We start from the raw sequence: 18,403 nt of genomic DNA on the forward strand, positions 1-18,403 counted from the left end.
TCTATTTTATTTTAATCTTTATTATAAACAAATTTGTAGTTTTCAGAAAGGGATTGCTACATATTAGGTAACAAAAAATCATCAAATTCATCAGCTTCATCTTTTACTTAATTAAATCAGAACGAGCAAAAGAAGTATTTTTTTAAGGATTTAGTCTATTGCAAGAAGAACAGCTTTACAAACATGGAATTAAAGATACACATTTGATCATATATACATAAGCCGCTGATGACACTCTGAAGAAACATACAAGGAACCTCTTTGCACATAAATAGATTTTTAAAAGTGTATTTCTTTCACATGTGTACAAAATTATTTTGCCTTCTAGACTGAGAAAAGTTCTTGGAGACAAACAAGGATTTCTAAGAGACAAAAGCCCACACAGGATGTGGGCTGTCACGCACACAAGAATGTAATAATATAATTTACACAGCATTCTTATACAGTACTTGAGCTTCTTATATACATACTTACAAGACACTTTTGTACACGAGATGTCACCTTTGCAATTGAAATGGCATCTCTGCTGAAAGGCTGCATTAGTTCCAGTGTTTGTATAAAAGATAAAACAAGTTTCAAAAGGCAGCACCACTCTGCAGAGTCAAGGATTCACTGAGCTGCAGCTATAGTAAAGGCAGTGGGGTAATTATGCTGGCTTCTGTGTTTACACAGTCCAAGTGGGAAAGGTTGAGATGTGACCCTTGAAGTCTATACAATACCTTCTAGAAGATGTGTCTGTGGTTAGAAAAATAGATTTTACCAGATCCATGGCTAAAGCCAACTACTTTTGCTCTTCATCTCTATGCTACTTAAGTCAAGCATTTGATTCTGTCTTTGGGGAAGAAGTTTGGCTTTTATTTGACCTTTTCAGTATGGTTATTTACCAATGGTGGGGCTGAGTTAAGTACACACAGGCCCTGTGAAGCTTTTCTTTAATGCATGCAGAAAGGGTGCACAGTGCAGCAATGACGGAGAACCCTGCTAAGAGCTTCTGCTGGACTGGGGAATGCTCAGAACCTCTGAGAATCAAGTGCCAAGTTTGCTGTGAGATTAGGTCATGCTTCCACTTTGTTTTAGGCACAACAGTGTCAGAAGGAGGACTGGGGTTTTGCTCCTTGATTCTCTTAATCACACATCCAATTAGGAAACAGTACCCAGAGAATACTCAGAGTAGCCTGCAGGTGATGCCTTTTAAGACCTGACAGTGTCTAGATAAATGGTACCTGGACATCAGCCACACCAAACACATATTACAGCTCCACCTGTGGGTTACACACAGCCATACTCATACCAAACTGTCTGCTGATCCCCCTGGGGGTCAGGAGACCCAGGAGTGCTGTTGGAGCTGCCTCCTCTCACCGGCTCCTCTACAGCCCCAGAGCTGCTTTCTAACAGCTTACCCTGGCACTTGGTAAGTAGGGCATCACCCTGGCCCTGCCCTGGGGAAGTAATTCCTTCAGTGCTGCTGCAAACAGCTCTGGCAGGGGCCACTGTGGCCACGTCCTCAGTACGAGGCGCTGACTTGGGCTTGACTTTTGAGAGAGTATGGGATGCAGATGAGTAGTGTTGCCCAGGGTTCACACGCTCTTGCTGCTGGACATTCAGACTGCTGGTGGATGTAGTGGGTGAGGCAGAGAACTGATGGAAGGAGAGTGGCCTCTCATCTTTTGGTGGGACCAGGGAAAGGCGCCTCACATCGAGCTGCCGACAGCGGGAATCGACACCTTGCACAGAACCTGCGGCTTTTGCAGACTGCGGCCTCTCTCTTAAGGGTGCCTGGGAGTTCGTTGGCACAGAAGCCCTGGTGCTCTGACAGACAGTGTCCCTGCCCCCATGCAGCTCTGCTCCTGACTTCTGAGGGCTCTCCTGCCTGCAGGCCTCTGGGCCAGCAGCCCTGAGGAGGTCTGCAGAGGCCAAGCTAAATGCCCTGTTCAGTGAGGCACTCCTCCTGCTCACGGTTCCAGGCTGCTGAGGCTGTGCCATCTGCCGCACCCCGCTGGCAGATTGGTGCTGTGGTGTGTGAGGAAGCTTAAGAGACCCTTGGGGGTTTGCCAGAGCATCAGGTTCAACTTGTCTGAGGTTTGGCTTCATGTAATTGTCAGGCTTAGCTGTTCTTCCTTCTTCACCAGCCACGGCCATCTTCACAGTTGGAGCAACAAGACTAGTGGGCATCTTACCAGCCTCCTTTCTGGATGGCTGAACCAGCAAGTTTCCAGTACCTGAAGGCTCATTTGCTTTCCTAAAATAATCGCTGAGCAAGTCATCTCTGTTAGTGGACGGGCCCTGGTGTGAGAAAATACACGTCACATTAATGACAACACATTTTGTTTAAAGAATCATGTATCGATACTTGGTATTCACAAAATCTTCCTTCCCACTTAAATTTAAGCCAAACACAATCACAGATTTTACACAGTGGAAACAGAAGAGATGAATGTTTAAAATGTGTATAAATCCAACTCAAGGAATAATGGTCATTGTAATTAGATTGTGACAGCCTTGTTTACACCAGGTTAATTGTCACAATTTAAAAATAATTTTGGTTGCAACCTGGACAGCAGCTCTTTTACTTCCTTTCACATCAGCCACTGTCACTTTAACATCAATATCATATTGATGACATCAGCCATTGGTATCAGCAGATATCAATAATGTCTGTCATATTCCAGAATACAGTTCATCTGCATAACTCTCTTTTACTTTACTTTAACTTCAGGAATGTAACAGAAGTCAATACCTTGGGGAGATGTGTAGCATTACAAAAAAAGCATTAAAAAAAGTTTAATTCTTCTCCATTGATTCCCTTCACCTCTCCCACTCAATATACTATGTATGTTAAAATCTGCATGTACAAAAGATGAAATGTACAAAATAATAATCCCGAAAATTGTTTTCTTACAACGAACTTCCAAATTTCAAGTCAGACAATTAACCTGGTAGTAAAAGAAAATATACAACAAATGTTTCATGGGGATGGTCCATGCAATCCAAAAATGGCGATTGATCAGCTGCCATTGTACTATTAGTTAAAGGCATGCTCAGAATAGTTAAGGCACATGCTGTCATTACAAACAACATGCTGAACAAGCTCATGGAATTTACTTCTTTACTCTTCTCTAGGGAACATGTTTAAAGCTTAATATACTTATTTCACTAGTGCTCCAAATATTTCTTCTAGTCAAAAAACTTGCTTTCCATAAGCAAACACCATCAATGGTAATAGTGCAGTGTGAAAATTTCTCAGCTCAACTAAGTGTTAAAGTGTTAAGGTTATTTTTAACTTTATTTAAACAGCTGTTATGCACATTAACATTACAGAATGACGAGTCCTGTGAAAAAAATGCATATGTACAAACAAACGCTGCAAATACTTTATGAGCAATTAATGCAAGTGATCTGCCAGCCTTTAAAGTAACAACTAGGAGTTACAGTATGCTTCTACAGGTATTAATATGCTAGCAAAAGCTGTGGTAAGTCAGGAGCTGTGGCCTTCATAGTAAGAACAATGGATACCCCGGGGATATAGAATGAAGCAGATCTCCTATTTCCCCTGCCTGTTCTGTGCCTCACGCTGTCGGGATATGAAACACTGAGGACCGATTCGAGTGACTGCGAATGTTCCTGATGAATGCAAGGACATGGGAAGTAGCAAGAGGGATACAGTGAATCTGCTTCTAACAGAAACTGGTGCAATGAAATCATTTCACTCTCATTTAAACTGCGCCGATGCTGAAAAGGAATAGGATGACAGAAAGAATGAAAATGGACATGGTCAGGTAGTTACAGACACAAAAATGTAGTAATTTTAAGCATCTCTAAAAGTTAAGAATTGTACTTAGGATAATGAGGGAGTATGAAGTATATTTAAATATTACTGTGAAAATTCAAGGACCAGAATTTACTGATGGCATGAAAAGGTACAGCTCTGCTGATTTCAGTACTTTTACCACAGCATTAATAAAACAGTAGTCTCTGTTAACTTACACTATCAATTAACTGTTTTTAAGACATTAACCTTTTCAATAGTGCACTGCCTCACTATTGTACAGCATGTCTGAGCAGTGAAAGACAAATGCCATCTTGAAAACAAACATTTAGTTCCTGAAAAAAGCACTTAAATGAGCGACATATTGTTGCAGTCATTGAACTAACAAGGCAGTATCAGTCAACACACAAATGTGGTGCAAGTATCAAAACCTTCCTTCTGCAAAAAAAAAAAAAGTCTCTCTCAAATGCACTGATATTTTCAGATTATGAGATGGTTTTAACAGCTGCATATTTTGCACTTCAAATGAAAACTATTCTAAGTCTCATTCCTAATTATAGATTTAGCAGCTGAAAATTACACAGAAAACATACCAGTTTATAAATAAAAATATCTGGAGCTGAGAACTGATGATACAAAACCTTGACCACAATATTTGCTAGCAAAAAACCCCAGCAGTCCAATACATAATACTTGCAGTGAATTATCTGACATGCCATAGCTGATTAACCAAAATCAATTAGCAGAGTGCAATATGAAAGCTAATTTTACCTTAGTTAATGAAACTTATCTCATTTGTTTTGCAAGATTTGATACTACTTGTGTATATGAACAAGGATCATCTCATCTCTCTGCTTCCTATGCCCTCATCCTCCTAAATCATCTTTGAACAGTTTTTTTGACATCTGAAATGGGCTATCTAGTTCTATTTACTTACACTTTGTGAAGACAGCCTGTTGCTCTCTTCCAAGAACTCTTCCAAAGTTACCATCTCACTGCCAGGCGAGGCAGACCGCTGCCTGCCTGAGTGAGACTGAGATGGATTGCTCTTCTGAGGTATATCACAGGACATCAAACCATTCCTGTGGGAGGAGAGCTCATGCCTGCTGCCAGGGCTTAAGAAAGCAGCAGAAGAGTGAAGGGAATATGTGTCTCGGAGCAAGACTGGTGCCTCTCTGCTTGGCACCATATCTTCACTGTTGAGGCTCTCAGTTCTACCATGGATATGGTCTAAGGAACCTGAGGAGAAGCATAAATACCATTAATGACACTGCTCTGACAATTTCAGTGGATTTCACACTCAGGTAGGAACTTTATAATCCAGGGCCATTTCCACACAGACTGGGTGGCAATGACTTCTTACCTTCCTTTTCTCCTACAGAACTCAAAGCAATCAGAGCTTTGAAAAACCAGGACTACTAAATACCTTACAGAACCTTAATCAAGCACAATTACTTCACCAAAGAATAAAAATACCACTGGGGGGGTAATAAGCCTTATATTAGTAAGATAATACTAGGCTGCCTCTTTACAACCTGTGTGTCATTGAAAGATCTCCCAGTCTTGGCTCCGTGGTCTGAGAGCTAGAACCTGACAGTGGAAAAGCAGAAAGCGGATTTTTCCACACTGTCAGGTCTCTTGGCACCCTTCAAGGATGCAGAACTTGCAAAAGCTAATCTCCAGAGCACACTGATTCCATACACAAGCTGTGTGTGGAGTAACAACCACAGAGATCTCTTGTAGAGAGTCTTAGAGTGGCCTGATATTTCCCACAATACGATGCCAGTCAGACTGAAGCAAAAGTCGACTGTCTGCCTTAAAAGCCACCCCGTGCCAGAATCAATCTGACAAAGCACCTCTTGCCAGCAGTTTTGATTCCCAAGACAGCCATGTCCAGATTGCATAATCACTACTCTTTCAAAACAAGTCTTCAAAATTAACTGGAAGGAAAATGGCATTTTATACACAGTTTCATGGAATTTCACTTCCTGTTTGTCACAACTCAGCTGTAAAAGCTTTACCTTTCAAATTGAGAGGTGAACTACTGCTGGAAGCATTCCTACTGCTCTCTAAGCTGTTTGGCCTGGACACTGAAAAACACAAATCAAGCATTAAACAAACAGATCTTAAGTTCCTCTGATTCTCTAAAAGACTTGGCTACAGTCTCCCTTCTGAAAATAGGACCTGTGCAACCAAGTCACTTTGAAAACATGAACAGCATAATACGCACAGGATGCCAAAATCTGGACAGAGTAGAAAACATCTTCATTTTTAAAGTTGTTTAGGATCCATCTTGTTTATCTCATTTTTTGCATAACTAAATATGTTCCAGGTTTTTACACTAACTGTAAAGCAATGCAGATACTGAAAAAGCTCAGCAATAAGTTGCTGTCTCTTTTGCAGTTTTCGTTGGAAGGAGCTGGTAGCCAGCTTGCAAATTAAGTCTTCTGCAATCTCTAAGCAGGCAGTGCTGCTGCTTCAACAGCATTCCCACTGTGCAACCACAAGCCCTACACCAAATTTCTCTTACTACTGATTCACTTCTTTAAGGAAGGAAATAAACATTCTCCAGAAAAATCAGCAATAAATCTGCAGGACATGCATTAAAAGGTCTGTTGGTGGGGGAAGGCAATTTGCCTCAATATCACGAGTTTTGAAAATTCATTTTGGCAAAACACCCATTAAAAGCTTCAACAGAAAACCAGAAACAGTTAGAATCCCATTCCCAAAACAGTGCTGCATTACTACATCTCCTTCTGTAATATCAATGTAACTAAAACACACCAGGACAGTTCATGTGGATGCAATGAAACAAATTTTAATGCAGATGTTTAGAGCACTCACACATGCTACAAACTTACCGTGCCGCCCAGTGTTTGCAAGCTCGACCTCTGGGGACTGTTCACATAGATTATCTTCTGAATTATAGCCTGGAAAAGAACATAAAACTTAAAAGGCCAGTTGAATACAGAAAGGTTAACCCTTCAGGTCAGCCTCCAATGTATTCTAGCAGTGCAGAGGACTGAGGTGATTAAGAGGGTTTTACAGACCCATCTTCTAAACATTGGGCAGGGAACCACTGAAGAGCTGACACTCAAATGTGCTCTGTCAAGTTGATGACATTACAAGAGTGAGTAAACCCTGCATCTCATCAATTAAACCATTTGGCAGGTAAAGTAGGAGTGAAAATATTAGTGCTCTGGTTTTGTATTTGAATGCCACTAGCAGCCTTGCAGGAACTATGGAGCAGCCTGCTTGGCACTACCAGCTGGTGTATCAAATGCACCACACACCTTTTGGCCTGCTCTGGAGCCGGGAGATGGGAGTGGAAGTGTGCACATGAATAGCTGAGGTTGAGTAAGTCCTGGCACCCATTTCCACACAGCTGGGTTTTGTTGCAGAGTCTGCTGAGATTCCACCATTATCATTGCTGCCTCCGTGATGGGAATTCCTTTTTTGCTTTAGGTCCATTAGCACTGGTGGAGAGAGAGGTAAATGAATAAGACTCAATGAAAAATAGCATTAGGGGATTTGTATACATACATACAAACATGACAAACAGGCACAAAGAAACTGCACAACAGAGGCGCTAGTTTGGCAAGCTTCTCCATAAACAGTGCAGTAGTGGATAGGAAATTTCTGCCACCAGCTTGTCAATCATGTGTGCTCTCTGTAAAGTGTAGGAGTGACAAGGGCTGCTTAGTGCTGGTGGGAGGATTGATATTATACATGCAACAATTACTGTGAAAGGAGGAAGAAAAGGAGCAAAGACATGAATCCAGAAAAGATAACTGAGGTGTGAAATTCCCATAACATTATTCCTTGTAGGTGCATTTTATAAGAACTTACTTCAGTGATAAGATAGAACAGGGAAAGAGTGACAGTAGTCATGCTCTTACTAAAAGAAAAATAATGCTGATTTGAAAATTATCTATCATGATCCGTGCACTAAGCTAACTGCTTTCAGGTTTACTTCTTTGTTTTGGGTAAGAGCTCAGTCTTTACAAGGTTGAAATTGTGCTCTTATGATGTCTTGGTGCAATGATTTTTAAGTGGAGTTCCTGGGATCTTAGCAGAACAACAAAAACTGTCTGCTAGAATATTGTTTAGATTAAGAATCTGAAAAATTCTTTTATACTGATGAAGCAGGTTAATTAATTTCTTGTAATGTCAATGCAATGCTTTAAGGCACACACAGAACTAAATTTAAAGAATTTACTGCAGGAAACACAGAGATGCAAGATTCTAGATTCTATATATTTCTATAGAATACTTGATTAAGAAACAGAAACTAAATGTTGAAAATGCAGCAGAGTGCAGCAGTCGAAATAAGCAACTTGCAGAGACAATGGACAGGCAGTTCAAAGCACAGACCAGCTGTGAAGCTGTATTACAGAAATGGACCAATGTGCTGTCATCTTAAGTGGCCCCTGGAAGCTGACTTCATTCAAGAACAATGTTTTCTCCCTAGGTCTGCAGGGGCTCCACAGACTGGGCCAGCACTTACTCTCAGAACGGAGACTTACACCATTGCCTGCAGGGGCAACTACTGGCTAAAGCTTCACATGTAAATCTGTATTTCTAATTGACTTTGCAGATACACTTAACACCTTCCATGGATGCCAAAACTATTATTTGCCCTGGAGACTAACCTTCTCCACAAATCCCTGGATGGGCAAGAAAAAAAAAGGCTGCTCAGCCTTTAGTGAATCTCTGGTTGTGTCACTGGGGACAGTACTTAGAGCAAGAACGGAAACAGGATTTTCTGGCCTCTCTGCCGAGCCCCCAGCAGCACACTGCCCACACTGCATACAATTCTCTAACAGGGTGGGGACTGGACTGGCACATTCATTTCAGGTCATGACTAATAGGCAACAAGAATTCTGGACAATGGATTAATGAAGGTTATTCCTAGTCTTAAGAGAACAAATCTACATTCTTCTCCCAAAAAATCTGTTGAAACTGAAGCAGAAGAAGTTGTTTCAGCTTCCCAATTCAAGATGAATTTTCTTAATTGGAAGTACAAAATCTTGCTAAATATCAGGTTTGACACCTGGCTGAGGTCATTTTTCCAGCAGCTTCTATTCTATATTCAGAGTTAGACTGTTTTAAAACAGAAAAAGTTGTTAAAAAACCTGCCTTTTAAAATCATTTAGTAGCACAGACTATTGGAAAAATACCTGGAGTTTGAGACTGTATTTGTATTTTAGTAGGACTACCACACTGTAGAAAGCATAGCAACAGCAAATCAGTTCAGCACTTTAACTGGACACAATGCAAGTACATGATTGCAAGAAAATATTGAAGCAAATAGCAACTTCACTTACTTACAACATGCACCACAGCCAATATACATACGCAAACTGTATGCCATGAGGTCCCCTAAAGTGTGCTGCATTGAAGAAATGATCCACAGTGTGCAATAGTGATTCATCTTCTACAGGAAAACTTAAGTCCATGTTCACTAATCTTTGCTTGTATTTAGAGTATTGTATAGATGTGCTGAGTGTTTCTATCAATGTGCATGTGCTTTAATGGCATGTGGGATTTTTATTTATTTATTTATTTATTTATTTTAATATTTGTCAGAAATAAATGAAGATAAATGCTACAGAGAAGGTGTTAGAAAACTCCCAGTTCCGGGAAAGAAAGAATGTCATTAGGAGAGGGTGGGATGTCGGAAGAAGACCAGAACCGGAGCCGATTAGAGAAAGACTGATGATTCGATGGAGACTTAGGAGACTTTTCTTTATCCTTGCTTTTGCTTCTCAAAAAGGCAATCTTTTTGCGCTGTGCAGCTAAATTGTTATCACCCAGGTATCCCAAAAAGAAGAAGAAGAAAAAAAAAAGTAAAAAAAAAAAGCCTTATAAATAAACCTTAAAATGTCTTAACACAGATTAAAGACTACACAACCAGTAAAAACAGAAAAGGCTAAACAATGACCAACACCCATAATAGAGGACTGATGAATGCACAGCTAAACATAGCTAATCTGACTCAGATTAAAGCAGAGATTAACATATACACAGTATTTAAGCAAGTCCACTAAGAAATTACTGTTAGATCATTCAAAATGATTTTGCTATATAACATAAAATTAAATTGCTGTACATGTTACCGAGCGATAACACACTCAAATTTCCTAGATGTCTTCTAGGCTTTAGTACTGGTGAGCCTCGTCTCCACATAAGTGTGTTTCACATGACATCAAAATGAATGAAGCCCTAGAGAATTTCTGTTGTCTCTGGCACTCTACAAGGACCTTGTTCTGTGGCAACCCATGCCAAACTTCCCACGCTGAACTTAGGATGCATGTTAAACACCTAGAATCATATGGATGATCTTATTCCATACAACATCTGTTTTTACTTAAAGTGAATAAATGACCTCAAAAAATTAGAATAGATAAAGGAATTTACCTAATCAAAACAAAACTTTCTGACAGACAGGTACTTGCAGTAGTTTATAAAACGAGTTCTTTTCTTAGCTGCTCCCCTTCTGTTTCCCACCCCCCACAGCTGGAAGATGGAAATTATTATTCAAGTATCAATTTCAAAATTGCTTCTTGAAAAGTACTCCTACAATCTACATACGGATGCTGACAGAAACAATTTCAATAAAATAAACAGAGCTTGGAACATAATATATTACCTTTAATAAGGATGAAGAGTATTTATTTTGAGGTACTTTCCTTTAAATTTCCCATAATTAGGAACACCTACTGTATAAACTAACTTAACAGAAAATCATTCCATCTTCCTTATATATGCCTTAGTGTTAAAAAAATAATATTTTCATCATTTTACATGAAAAAAATTCCTAGTTTAATTCTAAATCAAAACATGGTATTGTCCTCCAGAATCATCAGATTATGATAAATCGGTTATTTACAATAAATGGGTTATTTGTTCTGCACATGCACCACCTGCTGGCAGTGGCTGTCAGCAGCTCATACCCTTCAAAGAGCCTGAGCCACAAACTATTCCATGATCCAGTTTTAAACTGCTTTGCTGCAAAACCCCAGTAAATGAAGTATTAGAATCAGCTTATTCAGTAACATGCAATACATCTGAGCAAACAGAAGCTGAAGGGAGAAGTAGCAGATAAAAGGAAGAAAGGAAACTAAAACAAAACCAAACCCATTATCTTCTAGAGTTTACTCAAGTATCTAGTTTAGGGTTTTGTGCATACTAAACTTTTATTGTACTAAAACACCCCAAACCCAACACCAATCCAACAAACAAACAAAAAAACCACCACCAAACCCCCCCCCAAAACAAACAAACAAAGGACATAAAATATAATGTGATTGGGCATTAACATATCCTATACATTAAATGTTTTAAAAAATATTTTCAGCTCATGCATTTATGCTGGGCGTTCCTTACCTTTGTTTGAAGAACCCCCAGGGTTCTCCCTCTCTTCCCCAGGGTTTGACCCTTGAGAGGTATTATCCTGAGCCTCGTGCAGATGTTTCAATTTTTGGGAGGCAGATGGAGAGTTTATCATCTCTGGGGATTCAGAACACCATGTGGAGCTTTCTGCTGCTGGTTTCAACCGCTCCCTTGGAGTCTCCTTCTTTGGCTTGATTAATTTCACTAAGGCTCTGGCTCCAATCCAGGGGTTTTTCCTGATAAAGCAGGTTTTGTGAATGGAATTCAGAAAATACTACAAAAAACACTCCCCAAAGAAGTTTACAGCTGTGCTAAAGCCATCAAGCCATCCTACATTTTGATTTGTTTACTGTTATGAACTGGTGTAAAAAATGCACCGTGAATTTCACAGCACTTGAGATCCATTTCTCTACTAAAGAGAAAATTATTTTTACAAAAGTATTTCTTCAGCATGAGAAATATGAGAAAGACAACTGTTCCCTCTGCTAGAAATCTAAACTACACATATGGACCACATAAGACATTCTTACAATGTGAAAAACTTTCCCAACAGGAACAGACTGAGGAGGAAAGAAAGGAAACTGCTTGAAGCCTCTTTGCTAAGATTATCAGAACTATGTATGGTGGAACTAACTTGGCTTTTTGTTGTTGTTCTTAAATAATTTTTAAGTCCCTTCTGTCTAACAGAATGGTTATCCCTTGCTTTGAAAGAGCAACTCTGAAAGCTCCTAGTGGTGCTTAGTCACCATACTGGGAACAAAGTGGTTCTTTCCCAATTTATTTTTGGAGTTTCAGATTCTTGTATTAATACAGAGGGCTCCACATGAGGCCCTACGCTCTACATTAACACAACCTGCTGCTTCAGGGAATATCTTGCAGAGTGAGAGGGAAGAAACAAGTGGAGTTGACACCACCTTTACTTCAGATGAAGTTGCTGTTATCCCCAGTTATATTCTCGCCCTCACTGATCTGTACATCAGAACTGAATCCATGTGGAACTTACTTTTTTGGAGCAGGATCATAGAACTTGTACTGATCCATTATCTTCTCTTCAAGTTTTTCCTTGTGTCTTCTTAAGGCATTCAATTTATCACTGTGAGGGGTAAAAGCATATTCTGACTCATCTATATGAAATTAAGCATAATCAAAAAACTGAAGACCAAAAGCCACCAAGAAAAAAAAGAGACTAAAATATCCTCCTTTCCTGAACCTTCAGGATTTACAGTCTGTTTGGAGAGAGCAAATGCAAAAGCCTGCCAACCATGCTGATGGGTGATTTTTGTGCAATAAAGTGTGAAAGGTGAAAGAACAGTAGATGGTGGTGCAAGATTACTAACTAGTATCTTAAGCAGAGTTTGTTTGGTGAATATTAAGACTAACTATACTTTTTACTCATTATTTTGTTAACCTACACAGCAGAAGCTGGCAAATCTTACTTTCATTCAAGTAATAAGGCAAATGTACCTCCATCATAGAACAGTCAGACACCAGGATAAACAGATCAGAGAACAGCTGAACTGTATTCAGCCTATTTCAGTAAACAATTTCTACACTTCAACCATATAAGCCAGTACTGGTATAAAACTCAACTCAGTAACTCCCACATCATCCTGATGCACTTAAACTAAAACTTAAGAACGTTTTTCTTCCTTCTTTCACACCTATAAAAGAAATCCACTGCAGTGAAAGCAGGATTCTTTGTAAATGAACAGTATCTTTAAACACTTAAATCTCACTTCAATGTGTCAACCTGTGTATGAAGGACACAGCAATGTATGTAGATGTTTCTATCCTTAAAAACAACATCAAAGCAGGTGTACTTGAAATGCAGATGAAAAAAGAGGAATATGAAATTTGCTATTCTTCAGGAACCTAAATATAACATGACTCTCATAAGAATAAATTTTTATTGCAACTTGGCTGTTTTTCAAAATCTTAAAACGCTTTCTCAACCTCTTCTTCTTTGAGAAGTACCCCTGGGTTTAACATTCCATCTTTTCTAACTGAATTTTCACCTAGGTTCATCTGTATTATTTGAAAAGAGATGTGCTTGCTCAGGTGTTTCGTGCACAACCCTTTGCATTAAGGCAATGTCGAAACATTTTGTGCTTTCTCCCATTACACTTATCTCCTAGCAAACATCCCCTTTCCCAGCAGATATCAAGAAGACCAATCATTTCACTTCCTGCTCTTCTAGTCCTGACAGATGATTTGTATTCTGCATTTGTCTGGATTACTTTTTTTAGGTTTCACAATTCAAATCTCTTTTTTCTTACATGTACTGTTTCTGTTCTTCATGATATTGCTCCTTGCTCTCCATGTTCTGCTCCAATAACATCTGATTCTGCTGGCTCAGCATCTGAATCTGACTCAGGAGATGATGGTTTTCTTCTTCCAGATTTCCTTTTAGACGGGACAGGAGCTATTAAACAAGACAAATTAATTTCTCCTCTGCTTCTGGTTCCCTGGAGTGCACATAATCAAGATAACAAAATAGCATGGCAACCTAAGATACAAATCTATACAGTTCAAACTATATGGGGGTGTTGTTACATAACTTGACCTTCTATATACATGTCAAAAGCTTCTCACAATGAATGGCAGTTCTCTAACCCAAAAGCAGCAGTAGCTGGATATCTGCAGCTACTCACCTCACAGTGGTTATCCAACTTGGTGAGAGAGATATCCATGGACTGGTGCTGCTCTTTCAGCTCATCATAGCGAGCTTGCCAACGATTTAACTCCAGCTGAGAGTTGTTCAAGGAAGTTTTCAGCTCTTTAGTGTGTGAATGCAGCCCTTCATACTCTGCCTTTAGTTGGTTGTGCAAGAAATTCACCCTAAACACAAAGAAGACAGCAGGCATATGGAGGACACTTTACAGAAATGACCTCACATTCAAATACCACACCATCAGTTCATAGCCCTCACTATAACAGACATAGTTCCAAAAAGTAATTTCTATGGACATTTTTATTCTAAGCATTTAATAGAATATTATTATGAAATAGTGGTAACATTTTAAAAAATTTCCAATCTACAAAAGAACTGAAGGAAAAACACATGAAGAATAAAACTGCTATTTCTTCAATACGTAAGAAACATACCACGAATTTCTGAGGCACAATGTATTCAAAAGCATTTAGACATAAGGGCAGCTCTATCTGACAGAAAGAAAACTCACACGTTATTTTTTTATCCTGATGCATGAAATATGAGCATTTAAGTGTTCTGAAGTGTGAAACACTGTAGTGCTGTAAGAAGATACTGTGGTCTCTTTCACACTTTTAGGTAAATCTAAAAATGTATACAAATCATGAAGACATAACATTAAATAACTAAACAAACAGATTAAGTTCTGTATCTGCTAACAGATAAGACTGGCTCTCTGCCAGCCCTTCAATCAACATTATGCAACATCTTTGTCTCTAAGAAAATGAATTAGGAACAGCACACTTGAGAAAACCTCTGGAGAGCTCTTCACTGTTCTAAAGTACACTTGTACAATTGTAGCTCAAAATATTATTTTTAAATACGACAAGGCTGTAGGGAGGTTTTTGGGTGTGGCTCTCAAAAAGGGCTTTGCCACAAGTTAACAGCTACCCACTGATCAAGAGTCTCTACGACTGTTTTTAATAACAGGAATGGCAGTTTTCTCTGAGCTGCAGAAAATAAACAATGGTAGCTCCTAGAGCTAAAATCATATTGTGTAAAAACCATAAACCAGTGCTCCTCAAAGGGGAAAAAAAAAAACCAAAACAGTATAATCTGGGGGGTTGGGCATCTGTAGCTCTGCCTAAAGGCAAGTGCTTGGAAACAGTTCATTGCAGAAAATGCCTGTGAACTGAACCAAACACGTGTGAAAGCTTATTTTGTATGAGCAACAGTCCCAGGTCTAATGCACCAAGTAACAGTATTGGTTGACAGTATTCATGAAGCTGACAATCTTTAACAAGTTAAAATTACCAAATTAACAATACCAAAATAGAGCAAAAAGAAATGACCCATTGCATGATGGTACTTCAGAGCTAAAGCAACACATCCGTGTTTTGCGTAATTGACTTTTTATATATACATAACAATTTAGCAAAGGAACCACACCTCTCCAGTTCTTCCCTCAGCTTCTGATTTTCCCCAGTGGTTATTGCATTTGATCTTCTCTCTTGTTGCAAAACTTCCCTCTCAGTTTTTAAAACCAATTCCAACTCTTCCAGTTCTGCTTTGTGTTTCGTTAAACTGTTGTATCTGCAAAAGTAGGAATAGCATACCCTCAGCTTGAATTTAAGCATTTTTTCTTCCTCTGGGTTAATAAAGCATCTTGTTTCTCAGCTTTTTTTATTTCATCCATATTTATATTGTTGAACTTCTACTAAAGCTGAAGAATTCAACATTATACGTGAAAATTCAGCTCAGTATACAAATCAGCAGAGAAGACTTTAGGGGGAATAAAAAGAAAAAGAAAAGCATTTTTTAAGGAAACTGAAACACTATTGCCAGAATCTTACCTCAATTTCACATTCTGGTCATTTAGTAAAAACATGAGATTCTGCAAAATGAATGGAAACTGCACCACTAAACCAGAATCCCAGTCACAAATAATTGACAAGACTAGAAAGCAACTCCCAAAAAGCAACAGGAAAGCACTGCAATGAGCAAGAGTTCGTTAGGTAACCACCTAGTGCATATTAGGTTATATGCATAGGTAATAGCATCCTGCACATCTACTAATCTCCTGCATATTCCAGATGGATGATGAGGTATCAGAGAGTTGACAGCAAAACACTTTCAAGCAGAGGATGACTCATCTGCTTGAGCTGCTCTATTTGCTCACTAGTGAAAAAACCAAGAGCAAAACCAGTGCTCACATCCAGGCTCTCACTATTATTTAGTTTATACAATTTGTGCATAAACCATTCAGGGCAGGAAGATGAGGGGAGAGAGTAGGCTGATGCCATCAACTGTGTCTTTAATTTTGATCTCTGCAGTGTTGAAGTAAATGATGTGTGGAACAGCTTCCCTGATATTTGTCACAGGCACGGATTAGGCAGGCTCAGTGTCCCTGAGGTCCTACACCACCTGCATTCAGAGAATGCTGAGAAGAACAAGGTGGACTGAAATCACTTTACAAGTCAGCAAGCTTTTCCCAGAGTTGGTTTTATTCCTCTGGTGGCTTCTGTCAGAATCTGTGCCCAAACACACCACAGAGGCCACTTGGTACAGTTAATGTCAAAAGTCACCAGTACATTTTTTGGTCACTGTAATAAAAGGGTATTGCCCCAAACTATCAGATACATCTGTCAATAATGGAGAAATATTCTTCCAAGCAATTTTAGAACAGAATCTAGGTGGAAGATGCAGCATTCCTTAAAAAGCTAAAGAGAACAAGCACCATCTTTCTGCGACTCTTATGCCAGCAGAGATGAATGCAGAGCACAGTTACTCTGCAGTCATGAAAACTTCAAAACAAAACCAAAACCAGCAGACAGCACCAAATACACTGACTCCTGCCAACTTCTTTTCTTTCAGGCTACCATTCCATTCATCCTAGGGTCAAATTATAGCCTGTCCCAAATTCCAGTCCATTGAAGGGGCACACAGGAAAGTACCTGTCTCCCAGACAAAAGCTGCTTTATGCTATTCATTCCCAGTAACAGCAGTAGAGTTTAATTAACCTTATTTCTTTGTTTGCTTCCTCCATTTAGCTCTGGGACATTTCAAATTCAATGTGTACAATAAATGGAAGAACTTGAAAGCAGAGGAAGGTTTCACATCCAGCTCCAAGAAGCATTTCAGACAGACTGTGTGCCAATGCAGAGTCTGAGAAGACAAACTCCAGTCAGTCCTCTGGCAGAGAATACCAAGGCTGTCTCTGCAGAAATTGCCCTGTAAATTCTTTTGCTGTCTTTGTATGATAGGGCTACTCTGTTCATTTTTATCCAAGCCTTCTATGTTTTAAAGAGGGCTCCTCAGAGAGAAGCAGAATACTGGTCCAGTGTTACAAGCCAGGCCCAGCACCACAGGCTACCACATTGAGCCTGAGGTAGACCACAGCTGCTCCCCTAGTTGTTAGGTGAAAGGTAATAAAGAAGAGACTGTCTGTAAAAATGGAAATGATTGTTCATGTCGGGAGCCCTAATGAAATCTTCAGGCAAAATCTTCTTGTAGTAGAGATTCAGCCTGGAGTCTACAATTTGAGCACAATCTGTGCAACCTGACAAGCTCTGCCATGAGGGACCAGGCTACTCTTCCTATAGACTATTCAACACTCATGTTTATTTCATTTTTTAAAGCATCAGGTTCTTGGACAGAAATATTTTCTTATACATGCATACAAAATCCATTTTGGCTCTGACACAATCCATTCCTAGGATTAAACAAATGTAGTCCTCTTTACTCCTTTTGGCTTTTATTCTTTCTGCTGAGAAATATTATGAGGGTAGAAATACTATGGGGGTAGGTATTTGTGACTGACGCAACTTTGAAAATGCTCAGCTATGATTAAAAGTGTGGCAAAAGGAAACCAGAAAAAGAATTACCAGGCTGCACTGATAACATAATAATACAATTCCCTGCAATATGTAACCCTACAAAGCAGGGATTCTTTTCCCAGTGTCTCTGCAGGATTAGATTTCTCCAGACTAAGCCACGAAGAAATGCTCAGGGATCTGTTAATCAATTGAAGTTATTACCTTCCCTTAGTAACATGCAATATGTAAAGCAATTTTAAAAATGCACAAGAGGCCTCTCTGTCCACTGAGACAGCCAGTCAGACACCTCAAAGTCAAAAAATTGCTATTAGTGGCAAATGACCCTAAAATACTAACTCTGTTCTTCTTGTTAAGCCAAACCCACACATCTGTGGTTTGCTGGGCTATGACAGGTCATTTCACTGCAGTTACACACAACCCATCATTAAATCCCCACTGCAGTGCTAATGCTGTGCAGACTGAACCAAGAGAGGTTTAATGAAGTTTGCTTAGGTGCAGAAAATATTCTGTGGTTAGAATGCAGTGGAGTGAAATAGACATACCTTTGGGACCTTGGCTGCACATGATGTTGGACTTGCACAAGAAAACTAAAGTTGTGGATTCTTCTAGACAAGTTGCAGTCATAGGTTTGTGTGGAAGTGTAATCCTGCCTTAAGCAATAGAATTATGATTACAGTGCTCTCACCAGTTGAGGAAAACAAATCACCTTAGAGTTGTGACATGCAAAACCTACCTCCTCAACACCACACAAGAAAA

The 18,403-nt window shown here is 39.4% G+C and overlaps 1 protein-coding gene across 3 annotated transcripts in view; it reads right to left on the reverse strand.

The window, feature by feature from the left end:
• CCDC88C (coiled-coil domain containing 88C) overlaps positions 1-18,403 on the reverse strand; it is a 94,947-nt gene continuing 76,544 nt past the window's right edge. For 2 of the 3 annotated variants that reach the window (XM_056493513.1, XM_056493515.1), the window contains 11 exons: positions 15,261-15,404; positions 13,813-13,999; positions 13,438-13,583; positions 12,165-12,254; positions 11,156-11,397; positions 7,060-7,242; positions 6,628-6,696; positions 5,788-5,856; positions 4,704-5,005; positions 3,514-3,729; positions 1-2,283 (listed from right to left, as the gene is read on the reverse strand). In XM_056493513.1, coding sequence (XP_056349488.1) covers positions 1,270-2,283; positions 3,514-3,729; positions 4,704-5,005; positions 5,788-5,856; positions 6,628-6,696; positions 7,060-7,242; positions 11,156-11,397; positions 12,165-12,254; positions 13,438-13,583; positions 13,813-13,999; positions 15,261-15,404 — 2,662 coding nt within the window. In that variant the 3' untranslated portion in view covers positions 1-1,269. The remainder of the gene's footprint in view (positions 2,284-3,513; positions 3,730-4,703; positions 5,006-5,787; positions 5,857-6,627; positions 6,697-7,059; positions 7,243-11,155; positions 11,398-12,164; positions 12,255-13,437; positions 13,584-13,812; positions 14,000-15,260; positions 15,405-18,403) is intronic. The other variant, XM_056493514.1, reaches the window with a different exon arrangement.

The sequence above is a fragment of the Oenanthe melanoleuca genome, chromosome 5 (assembly GCF_029582105.1).
Source record: "Oenanthe melanoleuca isolate GR-GAL-2019-014 chromosome 5, OMel1.0, whole genome shotgun sequence".
NCBI classification, from domain to species: domain Eukaryota; kingdom Metazoa; phylum Chordata; class Aves; order Passeriformes; family Muscicapidae; genus Oenanthe; species Oenanthe melanoleuca.